The sequence below is a fragment of the Pseudorca crassidens genome, chromosome 2 (genome assembly GCF_039906515.1).
Source record: "Pseudorca crassidens isolate mPseCra1 chromosome 2, mPseCra1.hap1, whole genome shotgun sequence".
In the NCBI taxonomy this organism is placed as follows: domain Eukaryota; kingdom Metazoa; phylum Chordata; class Mammalia; order Artiodactyla; family Delphinidae; genus Pseudorca; species Pseudorca crassidens.
The window spans coordinates 105,097,635-105,116,095 of record NC_090297.1 but is presented as its reverse complement, the minus strand read 5'-3'; the positions used below and the strand labels follow the sequence as shown (position 1 = coordinate 105,116,095).

The following is an 18,461-nucleotide window of genomic DNA, read 5'->3' as shown; positions in this document are numbered from 1 at the left end:
GAAGAGGTGCGGGGACCAGGGGGCTGGTGCCTCTGGGTCCAGCGCAAGATTGGAGGATGGGTTATTGGTTAACATTTCGTCTGTTGGATATTGACCTCAGGCAGACGATTGGGTTGGTTAACCCCTACCCTATGGAGGGAAGTGGAGGGAAGGGAGGGGAAAGTCTCGAGAACACTGAGGCTCCCGAGGAAAGAGGAAAGGCTCGAGGACAGAGAAGTGGAAGGGGTTAACCTTGCCACACCACTTACATGCCAGACCGGGGCCAGAAATGAGTGTTGCCTAGCGCTGGCATGCTGCCATGACCTTTGCCCTGGGTTTCTGCAAAAACAGCTCTAAAGGGGACCCCTTCCCTCTTGGCTCTGGAGTAAAGAGAAACTGGGTTCCCGGCCCCCGAAGGGTGCAGGGAAGTGAGGAAGAGAGAATGGGAGAGTCCGTCTACTAGCAAAGGTTACACAGCTGCACAAGGGAGACCATAGTCAAGCAGAGCCGACAGAACCTGGCTTCAGATGAAACAGCCGAGGGGGAAGGGCAGGGCTGAAGCAGGGACTGAGACAAATCCACCAGCATTCTTCTGATTCCCCAACCAGGCTGCAGGCGTGCGAGCATCTAGGGGGCAGGTGTGTGAAACATTTTGAGATTACAAAGAGAGCCTCTGTGTCAAAAACCCGGGAACCGCTAAGCGGTGAGTGCTGTGCCCCTCTCTGGACTTGGCCTGGAGCGGGCGGCCTCCTGGACCACCACCCCACCACTTCCACGACTTACTTCATGACCAGGATGCCCTTCCTTGTTGCAGCCTCCAGATCCACATTGTCCACGCCCGTGCCGGCCCGGCCCACCACCTGCAGCTTCTTGGTCGCGTTGATGACATCAGAAGTCACCTTGGTGGCCGAGCGGACAATAAGGCCTTCGCAGTCCTGAGGCAGAAGAAGAAACACCTGGATCCACAGAGTTGGTCTCTGAGACCTCGTAAAGCCCTTCTGTCCAAAGTGGGAGTTCCTGCAGGCTGGCTGACTTTGGATACATTCAGGGAAAGGAAGGCACGTTTATGCACACACATCTGAAAGCCCGCGCGATCACTCATGCTTGGGTTCACATCCAAGCTCCAGCCCTGACAAGCTATGACTCTGAGCTTCGCCCTCCTTAAGTGTGTGAGGAAGAGATGAGACAGGAAGGTACAACGCCTGGCATGATATCTGGCCCCGCTCAATGGACATCGCTTCCTCCACTGGACACGGAGCTACTGATGGGAAGAGGTGGGATTGGATTCTACTTTGTAAGCGCCTATGCCTGGTACACAGAAGGCACTCAATAGATGAATACATGAAGTGAATAAGAGACAAATTGTTAAAAGAAAAACATTTCCTAAAACAGAAACCAAAGTAAGGGGAAGGGCAGAAAATAATTAAACGTGTCCATAGTTACTTGGAAAACCAGGCAATATAAGGCTAAGACTATACCTATGTGAAAAATCAGACTTTCTGGATTCATCACAGCCATTATACCTGGGCTAAGCCAGACCCCAGGACAATCTTCCTTAGGCTCACCCAGAATCCAGTGGTATCTTCTGCAGAATAAGGATACTGTTGCCAAACACCCGATGAGAATCCCCAGGAAATGGAGCAGGTGAGCAAATACACACTCTGTCCCAAGCTGGCTGTCCCAGGTTGGTGGGCAAGCAGCAAGGGTCACTGCACAAGCAGCAGGCTGGGAACCAGGAGGCTGGGGTTCTAGGCCTAGGGCTGGCAATGACAAGTTGGGTCACTGTACCAAGTCATGTCACCCCGTACCCTGGTCTCCTTCTGTAACATAAGAGCATTGGAACAGGTGGCCCCTGGGGTCCCTCCCACATCTGATCTGACACCTGTAAGCCACGCTGCATTTCCCCAGTGGAGCACCCAGCTCGTGGGTTCTCCCACGAGAACCTTCTCTCTTCCCTCCTCACCACACGGATTCTGGAGACAGAGAAAGGCCACGGGCATCTGGCTCCCAGGGTGAGGACCCACACTGTGTTTACTGTGTGCAAGCCCAGAGCCTTGGAACCAGTTTGGACAAGTTACATGCAGAGAGAGCACAGAGTTCTTTGCTCTCCACGGATGGAAGAAGAGGAATGAAGCTTACGTCGCAGCCTCTTTAGATCTGGAGGGCTTCTCAACACTGGGATGATTGTTCAAGAGAGGCTGCAGAATTACTTCTCTGGAGGCATGAATGCTTCATGCATCCCCACTGGCTGGGGGCTGTGCCAGACCGCAAACAGCTGGATGGAGGACCCTTCACGGGCACTCCAAGCCTTGTGTGTCTGTGGTTCTGAATAGAATGCTCCTTGAATGCTCGCTCCAAAGCTGCCAGCCCTTCCGCAAACCTTGGGAATCTGCTTCCCACAGGACAGACCCGCTGTGGAAGAGGATGCAGACTCCCCAGGAGTCCACCCCATTCCTGCAGACCCCGAGGACAAGCCCAGAGACAGCATGGCGTTTTTCTTTAACAAGCACGACCTCTGTCTGTGGAAGGATCTCCCTTACAGAGATTTATCCTGCAGTCTCTCTCTACTTTTCCCTCAAGGGTGTGTCCCAGCTTTCTGTGAAGCCAAGAAGTCTGAAGAGCCTCCAGTCAGACCAGCACAGATGTACATGCAGAGCTCACCCATCCCAAGTGGGAATCTGCCTTTGCAGACTCCCATTCAGCAGACGCTGGTCCCACACGATCCGGGCATTCCTGTGGCCAGAGTTCACGGGCTTTCAAGACCCTTTACACCCTCAACTACCCCTGTTTCTGTTCATTCAAACACATCATCAATTCATTCATTCAAGGGAATTCCCTGGTGGTCCAGTGGTTGGGACACTGCACTTCCACTGCTGAGGGCGCGGGTTCAATCCCTGGTCAGGGAACTAAGATACCTTGAGCCACACGGTGTGACAAAAACACAAAAAAAACAAAAAACAAAAAACCAGAATTCATTCAACCAGCATGCATTTACTGAGAGCCTGTGTGCCAACCAACCTAGCTGCCGCTGATCCCTCAAAAGCCCTGCACTCCAGGCCCGGTCCCCTTCTCGGGCCCCACGTCATCCCTCGGAGACTTGGCTCCCTGCAGTCCACTCCTCTCCTCTACTTATGCAAACCGCAGTCCTTTGCAAATCCACCCGCATCTTCCCTGCAGTTTGCAGTGATTATAACTTTCTTCTGCAGCACCCCAAGGTCCTCTCTGGCACTCCCGCAGTAGGAATCTCAACACTGCACCCACTCTGCTGTCTACTGTTGTCTGCTTTGTGCGTGCTCTATCTGTATAAGAATGCAGGCTGGGGGCTTCCCTGGTGGCGCAGTGGTTGAGAGTCCGCCTGCTGATGCAGGGAACACGGGTTCGTGCCCCAGTCCGGGAAGATCCCACATGCCGCGGAGCGCCTGGGCCCCTGAGCCATGGCCGCTGAGCCTGCGCGTCCGGAGCCTGTGCTCCGCAATGGGAGAGGCCACAACAGTGAGAGGCCCGCGTACAGAAAAAAAAAAAAAAGAATGCAGGCTGGAACAGGCATTTGCTTCCACTTGGGTCTCCTCCCCACTCCCAGTCCCACAGCTGCTTCAGAGCTGGAAAACAACAGGCCACTGTTCTGCTGGATTTATAGCTGTTCCGGACAAACTATGCAAACTCAGCAGTGGAAACCCATTCACGTTCCTCAAGTTCACACATGCTTCCTTTCCCAAGAACAGGCTTGGCCTTGGGGATGATTCTAGCAGTGCTCCTGCTTCTGACTTATATCACAGGAGAAGTCAGAGAACCTCTCCAGATCATGTTCCCCAGCTATAGAGAATGCAGGTGGGCGCGGTTTGGCACAATATGTGTGATCCTGATTAAGTAGATGGTTATTTAACTCTTGCAAACCAAATCCTAGTGTAAAGGCTAGAAATTTGCATTTTAAGAGAGCCTTTCAAAACATGGACTCTTGCATCGAGCTTTATTCCCTTCTTATCCTTTCTTCAAATTCTGAAATAAAGATACAAAGGTGCTTCAGTAAATTAAATGCATTCCCAGCGTGCGTTTAGAGGATTCTGACCAGCATTGCTAGTTAATGAAACAGAAGAAAATATCAGAACGCAACACATCTAGTAAGGGTATTCTTTCATGAGACTTTAGTGTATGTGTGTACACATATGTGTGTGTATAGTGAGTTATAATGTAAAATGAATTTCCTATTGTGGGCCATGGTCAAAGTTTAAAAGCCACCGATACATGCTAAGATTTAAATGTTCCTGCATATTAGGCTTATTTAAGATGTGACATCTGCTGATAGAAGAGGGGTACACAGTCTAATAAGAGTTTAGTTGAGTTCCAAACAAGATGCTTTATTATTCCAAGCCAGCATTTTCCAAACTTTTGACTAAGACCCACAGTAAGAAACACATGTTTAAGTTATGATTTTATACTCATATACCACACACACCACAAACACATAATAATTGAAACAAATTTCGTGACACAATACTTAGCCTTACTATCTGCATTGCTCTCTGATATTTCTTATTTTGTTTTTTTAAATGCTAATCATGACCCATTAAATGGACTTCATCACCCACTAATGAGCTGTGACTTGCTTCAAGTCTGAAAAGCATGGTTCTGGGGGATGATTGTACTTCCTGACCACAGACTGAGAGAGAATAAATTGTGCCTGCCCAGAATACCAAGGAGTGGGAACGGAGGCCAGGCCTGGTTCAGGCACTGGGCCCCAGTTTCTTTCAGTATGAAAAAGGTTTAAACAGGGGAGGGCAGGGGCCACTAACCCAGGCACCTCTCCATGCAGAATAACAAGAGGCAAGTGTGGATATGAGGATCCTCCAGTGGCCCAAGGAGACTAACCAGCAGTCTGAACCTAGTGCTTTTTACAAAGACAGACGTGAAGACTGGGCACTCCCAAACCGTCCAACAATGTAGCCAACAAACACCCCTCCTCTCCTGCCAGAAGTTTTCAGTGCCTTTAAAACGTCCTCCAAGTTCCAGCCCCAGATTCCCTGCACCCACCCGGCCAACTCTCAACACCATGGAAACCCTCCACTAGTGACCAGGGCCTCCCATTCTAGTCAATTCCACACTCACCACTCCCTCTCAACCCACCCTACCCCCGGGGTACAGAATTTTAATTTCCATAACAAAGCTGGGAAGCCCCAAGTCCAGGCCACTCTTCCCAACCCGGTGGTCTGGTGGAGGTGAGAATCTAGAGACCACTCCACTTCCTTCTGGCCACGGCCCAGAGCCAAGGCCATGATACCATCTGCACAAAAGAGGAGGTGACAAGTGTGAGGTGCCGTTTCCCCATCCAGTCCTAGGGTAGTCCAAGGATCACGTCCTGAGCCCTTGGCCCCCACCAAGTCCAGGCTGATCACCCACTTCTCTCCATTTGCAACGCCGTGGAGGAGGCAAAGGCTAGGCTGCCGGATGGTCTCATTTAGCACTCAAGTACTGTGTCATCTGGTCACTTGTCTCACCGTGTGTTGGCCAGGCTCCTAACTAGCTGACAAACTTCTTTAAGACAGGGACCAGGGACTTCCCTGGTGGCGCAGTGGTTAAGAATCCACCTGCCAATGCAGGGGACACGGGTTCGAGCCCTGGTCCAGGAAGATCCCACATGTCACGGACAACTAAACCCGTGCACCACAACTGCTGAGTCCGCGTGCCACAGCTACTGAAGTCCGTGATCCACAACAACAGAAGCCACGCAGTAAGAAGCCGGAGCACCGCAACGAAGAGCAGCTCCCTCTGGCCGCAACTAGAGGAAGCCCACAAGGAGCAAGGAAGACCCAACGCAGCCAAAAAAATAAAAAAGACAGGGACCAGTCAGAAACTTCTCTGCGTACAAGCCAGGGGCAGAATACAGTACCACGGGGTGGGAGAAGAGCGGCAGGGGTTCCATGGAGAAACACAGCAGGAGATACAATGGCAGTTATGAAGACCATGCGATTGCCTCACAGCTAAAGCAACAGTAGCCACCTCTGTGGTTTGATTTAAGGGACTCTGGAGAGGGTGGATCCGCGCTGAGACTGGTTGAAGTTGGTAGGAGGCTACACTGCGGGGTGTGGGAGTTTGGGGGCAGGGGAGAATACATCCGGACGGGTCGGGTAGAGACACCTGGGCGCTGGGCACAGTACAGAAGTAAGAAGTGCAGAAACTGGAGTGAAGAATTCACGAAATAAATGTTATAAGGCAGGAAGAGGCCACCAAACCTCGCAGGATTTTTACAAGCAAGTTAGAGAAAGATCTGAAGTAAACTGCACAAACGGTGATAACGTTCCTGAGAAAGATCTGCTAGGAAATATACGTTTCCTGGGGGCTTTGGGATCGGAATCTCGTCCGATCAGGCCATTCCTGACCCCGCCGAGCCCACTGGCGGAGACTAAGCCTGGACAGCGGCGGCCGAGGCGACTGCCGCGTGGCCGGCGCGGAGATCTCGGGCGCCCCCCGCCCGCCCCTCTTTCCTCCGAGCGCTCCCAGGCGGCAGAGGGGCGGTGAAAACTCTCAGCAGTCTTGCATCAGATGAAAGGCGGGTATGGCGTTTGCCGCTCCAGCCGGCCGCCTTCCCTGCAGCTTCTCCAGCAGCCACGGAACAGGCTGGGACTCCGCCGGGGCCCCCCAGGGAAAGCAGCACTTGGCTGGGCGAGCCAGGGCTTGGCTGGGGAAGGATCGCCGGTCCCTGAGCTCCAAGCAGGGAAGCCACTTTGGCGCCTCTCCCCCGGAGCCCCCGCTGGAGGTGGGGAGAGGCGGCGCCGGGCTGCCAGGGCCACTGAGCTCAACGGCCCTGGGAAGCCGCGCTGGCATCCCCCGGGCAGCCTGCAGGACCAGCTGAAGCAGCCAGCACTTTGCAATGCTGGCGGGAGGCATGCCAACGTGAAACACGCGGTTGCAAACGGAACGGAAAGTTTGCATCCTGCAGCTTGCCGCCCTTTGTTCCTCCCTCCTTCTTCTCCCTCCCCCCTTCCCAGCCCCCAATCTCGGGAGACCCCAAGACTGACACCAGCGATGGGGGTGAGGGTGGGGCACGCTGGGCCGGAATTGGTCAGCCAGTGTCCGCGGAGGATGCCTCGCAGCCCTAGTCTGTCTCCCGCTCGCCTAACCTGCAGCTCGGCTATCAGCTCCTCCTGGCTCAGGTTCTGCTTCTCCACCACCTGCAGCCCTCCATCTTGCAGGATCTTCCGGCAGCAAGGGTCCAGGCTATCACTGATAAGCACTTTCCGTAGATTTGCAAAGGCCATTGCTGGAGTCGGCCTCGGAATCGGCAGCTCTCCCTGGGCAGAAACACCTAAACGGAGAAGCTGCTGTTCCGGCTGGCTGGCTCGTGTAACTGGGCAGGATTCGCGATCTCCCGCTCCCCCTTATCTCCCACTCCTGCTCCTGCCGTCTCCTTTTGATTGCACAGAAACGCTCCAACTCTCTGTGACTCCGCCCCCTCCTCGCGGTTCGGAGCTTTCAGGTCCCCGCCCACCATATTATTCTCCGGAGATGAATTTCTCAATCTCAGCCGAAGCATGTATCTACACCTGGTGAGTATACAGAAGCACAATTGACGCTGAGTAGCTGATTCATATCTGAAATAAACTGAGAAATATTCGTTCTCGTCGTGAGAGAAATGTTTCATCTTCATTCTTTCCTCCTACGGACCCATTCACTAATTCCTTAACAAGCATTGATTGAACGCACCTACTATGTGCAAGGCACGGTGCTGGATGCTGAGAGGCTCGAACGTCAAAAAGACATAGCCCCTTTCCTCTGGTGGCCTAACATCCGAGGGTACCAAAGACACAGACACGGAAAGATAAATTTTAAAAAGCAGAGGGAAACCGTTTCTGAGACCTCACAAAGCAGTGATTACTTCCACATGAATGATGCAATGAGAATTATGAGGTTAAAAGAGAGCAAGGGCCTGGTGCCTTTGGACCAGCCAAAACGTTTGTTCAAGTTCAATATTCTCCTCTTCCTTTCTGATTATAAAAAAAAAAAAGAAGAAGAAAAGGAAAATGAGATGTCAGTCTGGCCTAGTTTATATATTGACCAAGGAGGTACTTCCCAGCTCTTAACTCCTTTATGTTGAAACCCCACAGCAGACATGCTTTTCCATGCCCCACCTTGCCGAATACTGGAAAATTCCATCTTGGATTATTTAAGGCCACCTAGGATCAGGGATGCTCATAGATGGATTAGAATTCAGTGTTTTAGACATATCTGGCCCAGTTAAGCGCTGTGTTCTGCAGCCCTGCACCATTCACAAAACTCAAGTGCTAGACCCTTATCCTATAGAACGACACAATGTCAATATTCTGACGTAACGAAACTTTGGACAGATAATTCCTAGGCACAAATCAGAAGTTAGACCAAATGCTCCCAGTGGGAAAGGAGATAATTTGGCTATTCTGTTTACTGGTTTGGATGATTTCTTGGTCCTACATTCCAGCACTCGTGAGTATTCCATTTCTCTTCCTCTCAGGAGGTGCCCAGCAGCCCTGGGGGTCCTGGGAGCAGATGGTGGACCTGGCCCCAGAGGCTAACAAAGAGACTTGGGAAGCACCCATTTTGGTTACCACTTTCACTCACCCGCTTCCAGGACTCACCCTCTGCTTTCATTCAGTGTAGAATCTAAAGCCCGCTGTCTCTAAAGGGTAACCCGCTGTCTCTAAAGACACCCCTTTACCCCAAGTCAAACTTCTCAGGTGGTGTTGAACTCACAACCAGAGGCCCTTCACACCTGTCACCTGGGTATTATTTTCTTTCTTTATTATGTACGCCCCACCTACTTTCAAAATGACACACAAAAGATACTTCTAAGACCATTAAGAAAATAGTTAACAGATAAGAGTCCATTTCCAGGTAGAAGGGAGGGTGTGTAAAAATTTCTACCCTAAGCAAGTCAGAAATATTCCTCTTAAATTTCTATAGCATTGTCCTCAAGTTATTTCACAGTGCCTTGTACAACGTATATGTGAACATTTCCCCCCAGGATCAGAGATACAACTTTATATCCCTGTAATAGTGCCTCGCACAGCGCTTTCCATATTGGACATTCAGAAGACGTTTCATTCAAAATTAATTTATCGAGCACCTACTATGTGCCAGGTACTGTGGCTTAACACTCGGGGTGTGGTGAGGCACAAGTCACATCCCTTTCCCCAGAAAAACAACATTTAAAGTGTAGCATTTGAAGGATAAATACAGAGGAGCTAAAGTGCTTTGGGAGCAAGAAGGAGACCCCTCAGCACAAACTAGAGGCAGCAGGAAGGATTCTAGAAAGGTTGCCTTTGAGCTGACACTTCGGTGTTCATTGAGGGCAGCCACTCTGAGAGGTCCAGGGATACAGAGATGAGTACAACCTATTCCGCCTTCAAGCCGCTCACGGTCAGCCGCCTACTCTTGAAAGCATATAGGATGTACAGTATAAGAAACAGCCAGGTAGAGGAGAAATAACATTTACAAAAGCCTGGAGACGTGAAGAATTATGAGACGTTCGTAATGGCTTCTCCAGGGGCACTAGCAGTGGGAGGTGCCGGGGAACAGATGAGACTGCAGAGGGACCAGGAGTGAAAGGCCTTGTCCTGAGAAGAGGTTTAAACTTGACTGGAAAGGTGGTACAGAGGTGCTGAGCCAATTTTTAGAAGCGATATGATTAAATGAGCTGTGGCTGAGCTGAGCCTCGATACTGTTAATGTAGACAATACCCCTCCCCATCCCACCCACCCCGACCCCTCACTCCATCTCCAACTTCAATTGGAAGTTGCAGGGTTTTCTTTTATAATGGTGGGCTGAGTGGGGCAAATGTTCTCTCTCTGTGTGTTATTGCCTCCATCCGTAAAACAGGAACTTTGGCCCTCTTGGAAGCATTAGGAAAAGAGTTCCGCCTTTCTCTCTAGACTCCTCACTTCCTCCCTTCCCCTGACCCCAGCCCCTTGGGAAGAGAGCCTGATCTGATTCTGAGTCTGGGGGAAAGGTTGAGTGTGAACCCAGGTCAGCCCTTTCTTGGCGCTCTCTCCTGGAGCTGGAAGCCCACAAAATAACGTGCACTCTCCTGCTTCCTTGTGTGTGTTGAATCCCCCAACGCAGGCCCCACTCCACGCACCTGAGGGTGCGGGAGCTCCAGCCGCTCAGCTGCTCTGCCTGTGGATGATAAGTTCCATGGACGAGGGGCAGCCAGGAGTAGGAATCCCATTTTTCTACTTGGAGCCCAGCTGCGATCTCCAAACCCACCTTGGGAATAATAAAACAGATATTTTGAGAGGTAGACGATGAATTGTCATCTGTAGAATGTGCACATCTGGATTTGAATTCCAGCTTCTCAAATTACTGATTATGTGACTATGGGCAAATGACATTGCCTCTGTAAGACTTAGTTTTCTTCTCTGTACTATGAGACTAGCACTGGGCTAGTGCTTATTTCACAAGATTGTTGTGAGGATTAAATAAGGCAGAGCACGCAAATGACTGCTTGGCTTTCATTCATTCAGTCAGTCAATATGTATTTATTGGGAAACGGTAAGCCGGGCACTGCTGAAGGTGCTGGGAATGAAGCTTTGAATGAGACAAACACAACCTCTGCCCTCACGGAGCTTATGTTGAAGAGAGAAAATAAGTAAATAAATAGATGAAAATTTTTAAAAGATAATCTCAGGGTGTAAGTACAATGCAACTGAGTGACGTGATAGAGGATTGGGGTGAGGGGACATCTATTTTAGTCGTTATGATCAGAGACGATCTTTCCAAGAAGATGATATTTGGGTTGAGACTGATATAAGAAGTCAATTATCCAAAGAAAGAAGGAAAGAGAATTATAGACAGAGCGAAAAGCAGAACAAGTCAAGGAGCACTCGAGGGACGTGCCCACCAATATTTCGGTAGCTTTTACTGTGTGTCAGGCACAGTGCCAGGCTCTGGGATAACGACACTGGGCAAGTCACGCGAGGCCCCTGCCCTCAGGGAACTCGCAGTCCAGTGTGTGAGAGCGTGTGCTGCATGTTTGGTCTATAGTGGACAGCCAGGAAAGCCTCTGAGGAGGCAGCACTGAAGCTGAGATCTGAAAGTGGAGGAAGAGCCCTGGAGAACATCTGGAGGAAAGAGAACAGTAAGAACAAAGTCACTCAGGTGAGAAAGAGCATGGCTTTTTCTAGGAACTGACAGAAGGTCCGAACACCTGTCATGTAGGGAGAATAAGGGGGAACGGGGCCTGAGATGAGGTGGGGAGGTCGGCAGGGGGCCAGACCATTCAGGCCATGGGAATAGTCTGGACTTTTGTGGATGCAAAGAATACCTTTTTTTTTTTTTTTTTTTTTTTTTTTGCGGTACGCGGGCCTCTCACTGTTGTGGCCTCTCCCATTGCGGAGCACAGGCTCCGGACGCGCAGGCTCAGCGGCCATGGCTCACGGGCCCAGCCACTCCCCGGCATGTGGGATCCTCCCGGACCGAGGCATGAACCCATGTCCCCTGCATCGGCAGGCGGATTCTCAACCACTGCCCCACCAGGGAAGCTCCAAAGAATACCATTTAAACTGGCCTGAGGGAAAAAAGGGATCACTCAGGTCTCTGAAAAGATCAAGTGCGGACAGAAATGAGTTCAAATGGTGTCACTGGTCATCTGTGTCTCTCTCCTGTCTCTGTTTGCCTCTGGGTTTGCTTCATTTCCAGGAAGGCAAGATGTGGCATAAATGTCACCAGAGAGTGGAGAACAGAATATTCGGCTGTATATTCTAGCAGTTTAGCATCCTGGAAGACTGCACTAGTCTTCCGATGGTTGCTGCAACATGTCCAGACCTGATCCTCATTGGGCCAACTTGGAACATGTATCTGTCCCTGAACTATTCACTGTGGCCAGCGGAAGGGACTTGCTGACTGGCCAGTCTTAGAGAAAGCACCCACTTCAGAGCTAGGGAGAGGATTTGTTCCATCGGAAGTGTACACTAATAGTGTGAGAAAAGTGGGTCCCCCTAAAAAATTCAGGGTGCTGAACCAAAAGAAGGGGAGTGGGGACTGGAGGACAGGCTGGCAATACCAATCGCTGACCACGACACCATGGTAAGGAGTTTGGATTTTATTCCAGCTAGGATGGGAAACCATTGAAGGATTAGTTAATAAGAAGGGGCAAGTATTATCTAAGTTTTAAAACGATCACTCTATTTTAACACACAAAAAAGCCCCTTTTTACAGTGTTGTTTTGATGATGATGATGTGATAACAATAAATACAAGGATATAATGATTAGAAGAGAAGTGGGTCCCTTGTTTGGCACGTGAAGCCAATCAGTAAGGTACACACAGGACTTGAAAAGGCAACTCTCTGTCAGTAAAACTAATATTAATCACTAATGGATGAATTTAATCACCTGAGAAAGTAAACCATCCCGAGAGAACGTAAATGCCTGAAATAGGAGTTTGGGGAACCACCAGATCAAATGAAGGCAAGAAGAATACTATTTCACCCAAATACAATGGAACGTTAAGGGGAAAAAAAACTCGTAATATAATCAATTGTATTAAAATTTTTCTGAAAGGAATATATTAATAGAAAGGCCGTTCTGCTTGTTCAAAAGGGTGATTCGAGGCAAGTCTTGGCTTTTACCCAGCACTGTTCCAGGAGAAAAAGAGGAAAACAGTGCATGTGACAGACAGGAGTGCCGAGGTCATTAGTAAGGTGTACTCTGATGTGGTACAGAGAGAATTCATCAGACAGTATCATCGTCTGTATAAAAATACCCCTGTTGACTATGCAACTCTTTTTCTTACCATTTTTCTGAGTAATTATTTTACTTTCCAGATACCCTGATGCCAGCAAGGGGCCACTGGGTGGATCTGTTTCTCAGCAGATCCCATCATCTTTGAGTCCTGTAGCAAAAAGAGAAACAGGCAGAAGCTAAAAGGCTGTTTTGTGAAGGGCGCCTGTCACCAGGGGAACGCTATGAGTGACAGGCGCAAGGGAACTGGTATGGCAGTCTAGTGGCAGGCAATCCCCTTTCACGAACACGGAAGCTTTCGGGTTTATACTCTGGTCTCTTGTGAGTTAGGCTAGCGAGAATCTCTGAAACTCTGATCAATACTAGGGGCTCTGATAAAATCAAATTTTTAAACTTATTGACCCTAGAATGAACCCTGAGCTACTACCTTGGGAGTCTAGTAGTCAGAGAGCTTCCTTCTGCTATCTCAAGCTCTCCCCTCTTTACCTTCAACCGCAATGTCTCGAAACCTCTTTAGGTCACTGAACTCTACAAGAATCTGATGAAAGCTACAAACCCTCTCACCTCCTAAATTGTGCAGACAGTTTTGGGGACTAATGAGGCTCCTGAAGCTCATTCATAAGGCTTACAGTATTCCATGAACCTCTTGCTAATGTTAAAAAAACAAAATTCAACCAAATAAACTTGAAGATCTAACTGCCTTTATTCAACGATGCACGAATGAGCAATATCCCATCTAACAACTAGAAGGGTTCTCCTGAGGGGTGCAAAATGGAAGGCTTTCATAGAAAAGAGAGTGGGACAAGGAAGTCATTAGCAGAAGAAATGAAAATTTTATTTGGGGCCAGGATATCTTCTTTTGGGGACCAGCAATAACCTTTATCACATACATTGCCTCTTCTTGGGGAAGGGAGAGGGAGACGGAGAGGGCCCACAGGACAGATTACCTCGTTGGTGCTGACCAGAACCTGGTCCCAGACTGGTTGGTTAAGATTACATTTCTAGGGAAGGTCGAAACTGTTATTAAGTCATATATTAAGTCTAGGTTTGGTATCATGGGCTTTAACACACTGATGCCATTTTGGGCCTGCGGTTTTCTCTTTAACATAAGAAACCCATAGTTTACATGAGTGAGACAGGGTAATAAAATGCAAAATAGCCACAGTAATAATACAAATATTTATGGATCATTTTTAAGTGCTAGATAAATATAATTCAGTAAATCCTCATAGCACCTTTATGAAGTAGGCACCTCTATTCTCATTTTATAAACGATAAATCTGAGACACATTGCTGCGTTTTCCCCAGCTTTACAATTTAGAGAAGTAAAAATGACTTAAAGTCACAGGCCAATAAATTGTAAAGTTGGGATTATAGCATTTCTTTAAATCTCTAGTTAAACTTCTAATTGTGCCGTCCTTAAATCTTTCAAAATGAAATGAAAGATCTTTCCACTTCTAGAATACCATATTCAATTTAGAAACAGCAGCACAAAAGCCTTGACTGTTATAACTATTGACTACAGGCAGAAATCAGGGATTCTGTGTCACCTGAGAAGTTGTCCAAGATACCGGTGTTTACCAAGAAATGAGAGTCATAGTGTGGTAGCAGAATAATGGTCCCCCAAGATGTCCACATCCTAAAGACCAGAACCCGTGAACGTTACCTCATATGGCAAAAGGGACTTTGCAGATGTAATTAGGTTAAGGAGTCTGAGGCAGGGAGATGATCCTGGGTTATCTGAGTGGATGGATCCCAAGGGTCCTCGTAAGAGGGACCCAGGAAGAGTCAGAGGGAGAGAGAAACCATGTGATGGTAGAAGCAGAGATTGGAGTGATGTGCTTTGAAAATGGAGGAAGAGACAAGCCGGGAATGTAACTGGCCTCTAGAAACTAGAAGAGGCAAGGAAACGGATTCTCCCTAGAGCCTCCAGAAGGAACCAGCCCTGCTGACACCTTGACTTTGGCCCAGTGAAACTGATTTCAGAATTCTGAACTCTAGAACCCTAGGAGAATAAATGTGTGTTGTTTCAAGCCAGCAAATGTGTGACAATTTGTTACAGCAACAATAGAAGTCTAATATACTTGGAAACCATGCAAAATGAAAAGAACAAAATTTTCTAAAAGAAACAAAATGAAATTCTAAAAGATAAGAAAGGTAGATGGAACATTAATGGTCTCCCTGTCCCCTTGCCTCTAACTAACCAGGGAATTTACATAAAAACAAACAAACCTCCTAGGTAGTTCTAGTTAAGCCTAAAGTGAGACAGGATGGATAGGACCAGAGAACTCTTCTCACCTTTCCCTTCCCATTCCTTAATCATCTATTTCCTGGAGCGATTAGCTGATTAAGGGTACCTGAGGCCAGAGATGAAAGAGAAAAGAAATGAAGGGCCGATCATCCCCCAACCAGTTCAAAAAGCTGGCTTTTGAACCATTGGAACGTGGCACTGTAGGCAAGTTTGAAGGAGCTATTTAAAGGAGGTGATCCTGAGTCACAGGGGAATGGAGCTCCCGTGCACTCAGGTGACAGAGGTAGGAGAGGGGAGGGGTGCACTACCCCCACTCCTCATTCATTCTTTCCACACACACTGTATAACTGAGTAACTACAACATATCCGGCAGTTGTAGGGCCCTAGCTTTCATGGAATTTACTTCTAGTGGAAGTGACAAGCATTAATCAAATAATCACACAAATTTGTTGGGGACATAAATATTCAGTCCATAGCACTGTCCAAAACCTTAGCATTTCCCCCCCAAAACCTGGGCTCCAATGTCAGGCTTCCTCAACATATACTTCAAGCCCAAGAGTCCATACTTCCACAGCTCAGTGCACAGCAGATTTCAGAATCAAATATACATGGATAAGATGAGTTAAAAATTCAAAGTCTCCCTTTATGCAGTTTACGTTGACTGTACTGCAAGGCATTAATCTTTCTTTTTTCCAGGCCCTTCTAATTTTATTTGATTTTATTATTCTTCCAGATCACATACTCCCCATTTCTTGCTTCAATAGTAGGGAAAAATTAGCCCTAGACTAAGCATTGTTTTGGTCTTGCCTAACAAAGATTAAAAGAAATATCTGAAAGGAGCAAACTGTTCCCAATTAACTTAACCACTTCCCAGAACAACTTGAGAATATATATAGAAACACAATAATAGTCAGCGTGCAAGATGGTGAAGTTTGCAATGTATAGAATTCAATTAAAATTACCAAGCAAAGAAACAGGAACATGTTACTCATAATGAGGAGAAAAATCAGTCAATGGCAACAACCCAGAACTTGACACAGATGATAGATTAAAAGGCAAGGACATGGGCTTCCCTGGTGGCGCAGTGGCTGAGAGTCCGCCTGCCGATGCAGGGGACATGGGTTCATGCCCCGGTCCGGGAAGATCCCACATACCACGGAATGGCTGGGCCCGTGAGCCATGGCCGCTGAGCCTGCGCGTCCGGAGCCTGTGCTCCGCAACGGGAGAGACCACAGCAGTGAGAGGCCTGCGTAACGCAAAAAAAAAAAAAAAAAAAAAAAAGGCAAGGACATAAAAACAAGTATGATAACTGTATACAATATATTCGAAAAACTAAAGGAAATATTGAACATGTGACGTATATACATGGATGATGTAAAAAGAGTCAAATCAAATTTCCAGAGATGGAAACTACAATGTTTGAGATGGAAAGTCTCAGGATGGAATTAACAGCAGACTAGACATTATAGAAGAAAAGACTGGTAAATTTGAAGACACATCAATATAAACTGCTCAAAATGAACTACTACACAGGATACTATGACTGGGAAAACATTAATAGTGAGTAGTTAGAAAACTTCAAGTGGTCTAATATAAATGTTACTGAAGTCCCCAAAGGGGAGGTGAGGGGTCAGGGGGAAGAAAAAACACTTGAAGTAACAATGGCCAAAAAATTTTCCAAGTTTGATTAAACTATAAATCAACACACTCAGAAGCTTACTGAACCCCAGGCACAAGATATATGAAGAAAATTACACCAACTCTCACACAATTAAGTTGAAAAAAAACTGACAAAGGAGACTTCCCTGGTGGTGCAGTGGTTAAGAATCCGCCTGCCAATGCAGGGGACACGGGTTCGAGCTCTGGTCCAGGAAGATCCCACATGCCGCGGAGCAACTAAGCCTGTGCACCACAACTACTGAGCTTGTGCTCTAGAGGCTGTGAGCCACAACTACTGAAGCCCATGTGCCACAACTACTGAAGCCCGTGTGCCTAGAGCCCATGCTCCACAACAAGAGAAGCCAGCGAGATGAAAAGCCTGCCCACTGCAACAAAGAGTAGCCCCCGCTCGCCACAACTAAAGAAAGCCTACGTGAAGCAATGAAGACTCAACACAGCCAAAAGTAAATAAACTTATATATTAAAAAAAAAATGACAAAGGGAAAATCTTAATAGCAGGCAGAGGGGGAAAAAACACATGATGTTATGTACAGAGGAACGAAGATAAGAATTATGGCAGACTTTTCATTAATGCAGGCCAGAAGAAAGTAAAACAACATCTTTAAAGTACTGAAAGGGAAAAAAAATCTATCTACCTAGAATTTTAAGGCCAGCAAAAGCATCTTTCAAAAATGAAGACAACATTTTCAGACATACAAAAGTTGAAAAATTAATCATCAGCAAACTTCCACTATAAGAAATATAAAAGGAAGTCCTTCAGGCAGAAGGAAAATGACACCATCTGGATCTACACAAAGGAAATGTTAATTATATGGGTATATAAAATGATGCTGCACAACTTGCCCAAAGTCAGGGAGTGGCAGACCAGGGACTTGAGTGTAGGTCTTTTGACATCAAGGTCAATCTATACCCACTACATCATGCTGCTGTGCATAATACTATGCCATTTATTTAATTAAAAAACACTGCTTACACACGTATTCTGTACAAAGTGCTATGCAAGTTTGGCAATATGGAAGACTCCAAGAATAAATAAAATACATGTATGGGACTTCCCTAGCTGTCCAGTGGTTAAGACTCCACACTCCCAATGCCGGGGTCACGGGTTCAATCTCTGGTTGGGGAATTAAGATCCCACATGCAGCACAGCATGGCAAAAAAAAAAAAAGAAAAAAAAAAACAAACCCATGCTCTCCTCCCAAAGGACTTTACATTCTGTCTGGGGAATCAGATGTGGAAAGGAAGGGTCTAAGTTTAGGGAAAGGCATGGGAAGTTCTGAGAATAGCCTGAGAATGGAGCTCCACCATCAAAATTGTAAATTAGAGTACTTGTATCATTGGTCCACTTTTAATTAAGAGCAAGACCACTTCATCCTTTAGGCATTACAGGCTCATGGCTCAGAAACTGTGACGGTCCTAAAAGAGTTCTTACTGACAGTTCAAACTGACTCTGACATTAGAAGATTTCTTTTCTTTAATATTTATTTATTTATTTTGGTTGCACTGGATCTTAGTTGTGGCATGCGGGATCTTCATTGCAGCATGCAGGATCTTTAGTTGTGGCATGCAGACTTTTTAGTTGTGGCATGCGGACTCTTAGTTGTGGCATGCGAACTCTCAGTGTGGCATGCATGTGGGATCTAGTTCCCTGACCAGGGGTTGAATCCAGGTCTCCTGCATTGGGAGCATGGAATCTTATCCACTGGACCACCAGGGAAGTCCCTGGCATTAGAAGATTTAAATGAAAGCATAACCCCTATTCTTTTATTTGACAAGCATTTATTAAGGGCTTTGTTATGAGCCATAGTAAATGTTGAGGATACAAAAATTGTATCATAAGGCACT

At 47.4% G+C, this 18,461-nt stretch overlaps 1 protein-coding gene across 1 annotated transcript in view; it reads right to left on the bottom strand.

Annotated features, from left to right (window-relative positions):
- The window catches only part of PHGDH (phosphoglycerate dehydrogenase), a 30,831-nt gene extending 23,442 nt beyond the window's left edge, over nucleotides 1-7,389 (bottom strand). Inside the window, exons 1-2 of the mRNA XM_067727444.1 lie at nucleotides 7,095-7,389; nucleotides 763-914 (exon numbers count right to left, since the gene is read on the bottom strand). Coding sequence (XP_067583545.1) covers nucleotides 763-914; nucleotides 7,095-7,232 — 290 coding nt within the window. The 5' untranslated portion in view covers nucleotides 7,233-7,389. The remainder of the gene's footprint in view (nucleotides 1-762; nucleotides 915-7,094) is intronic.
- Between the last annotated feature and the right edge of the window lie 11,072 nt (nucleotides 7,390-18,461).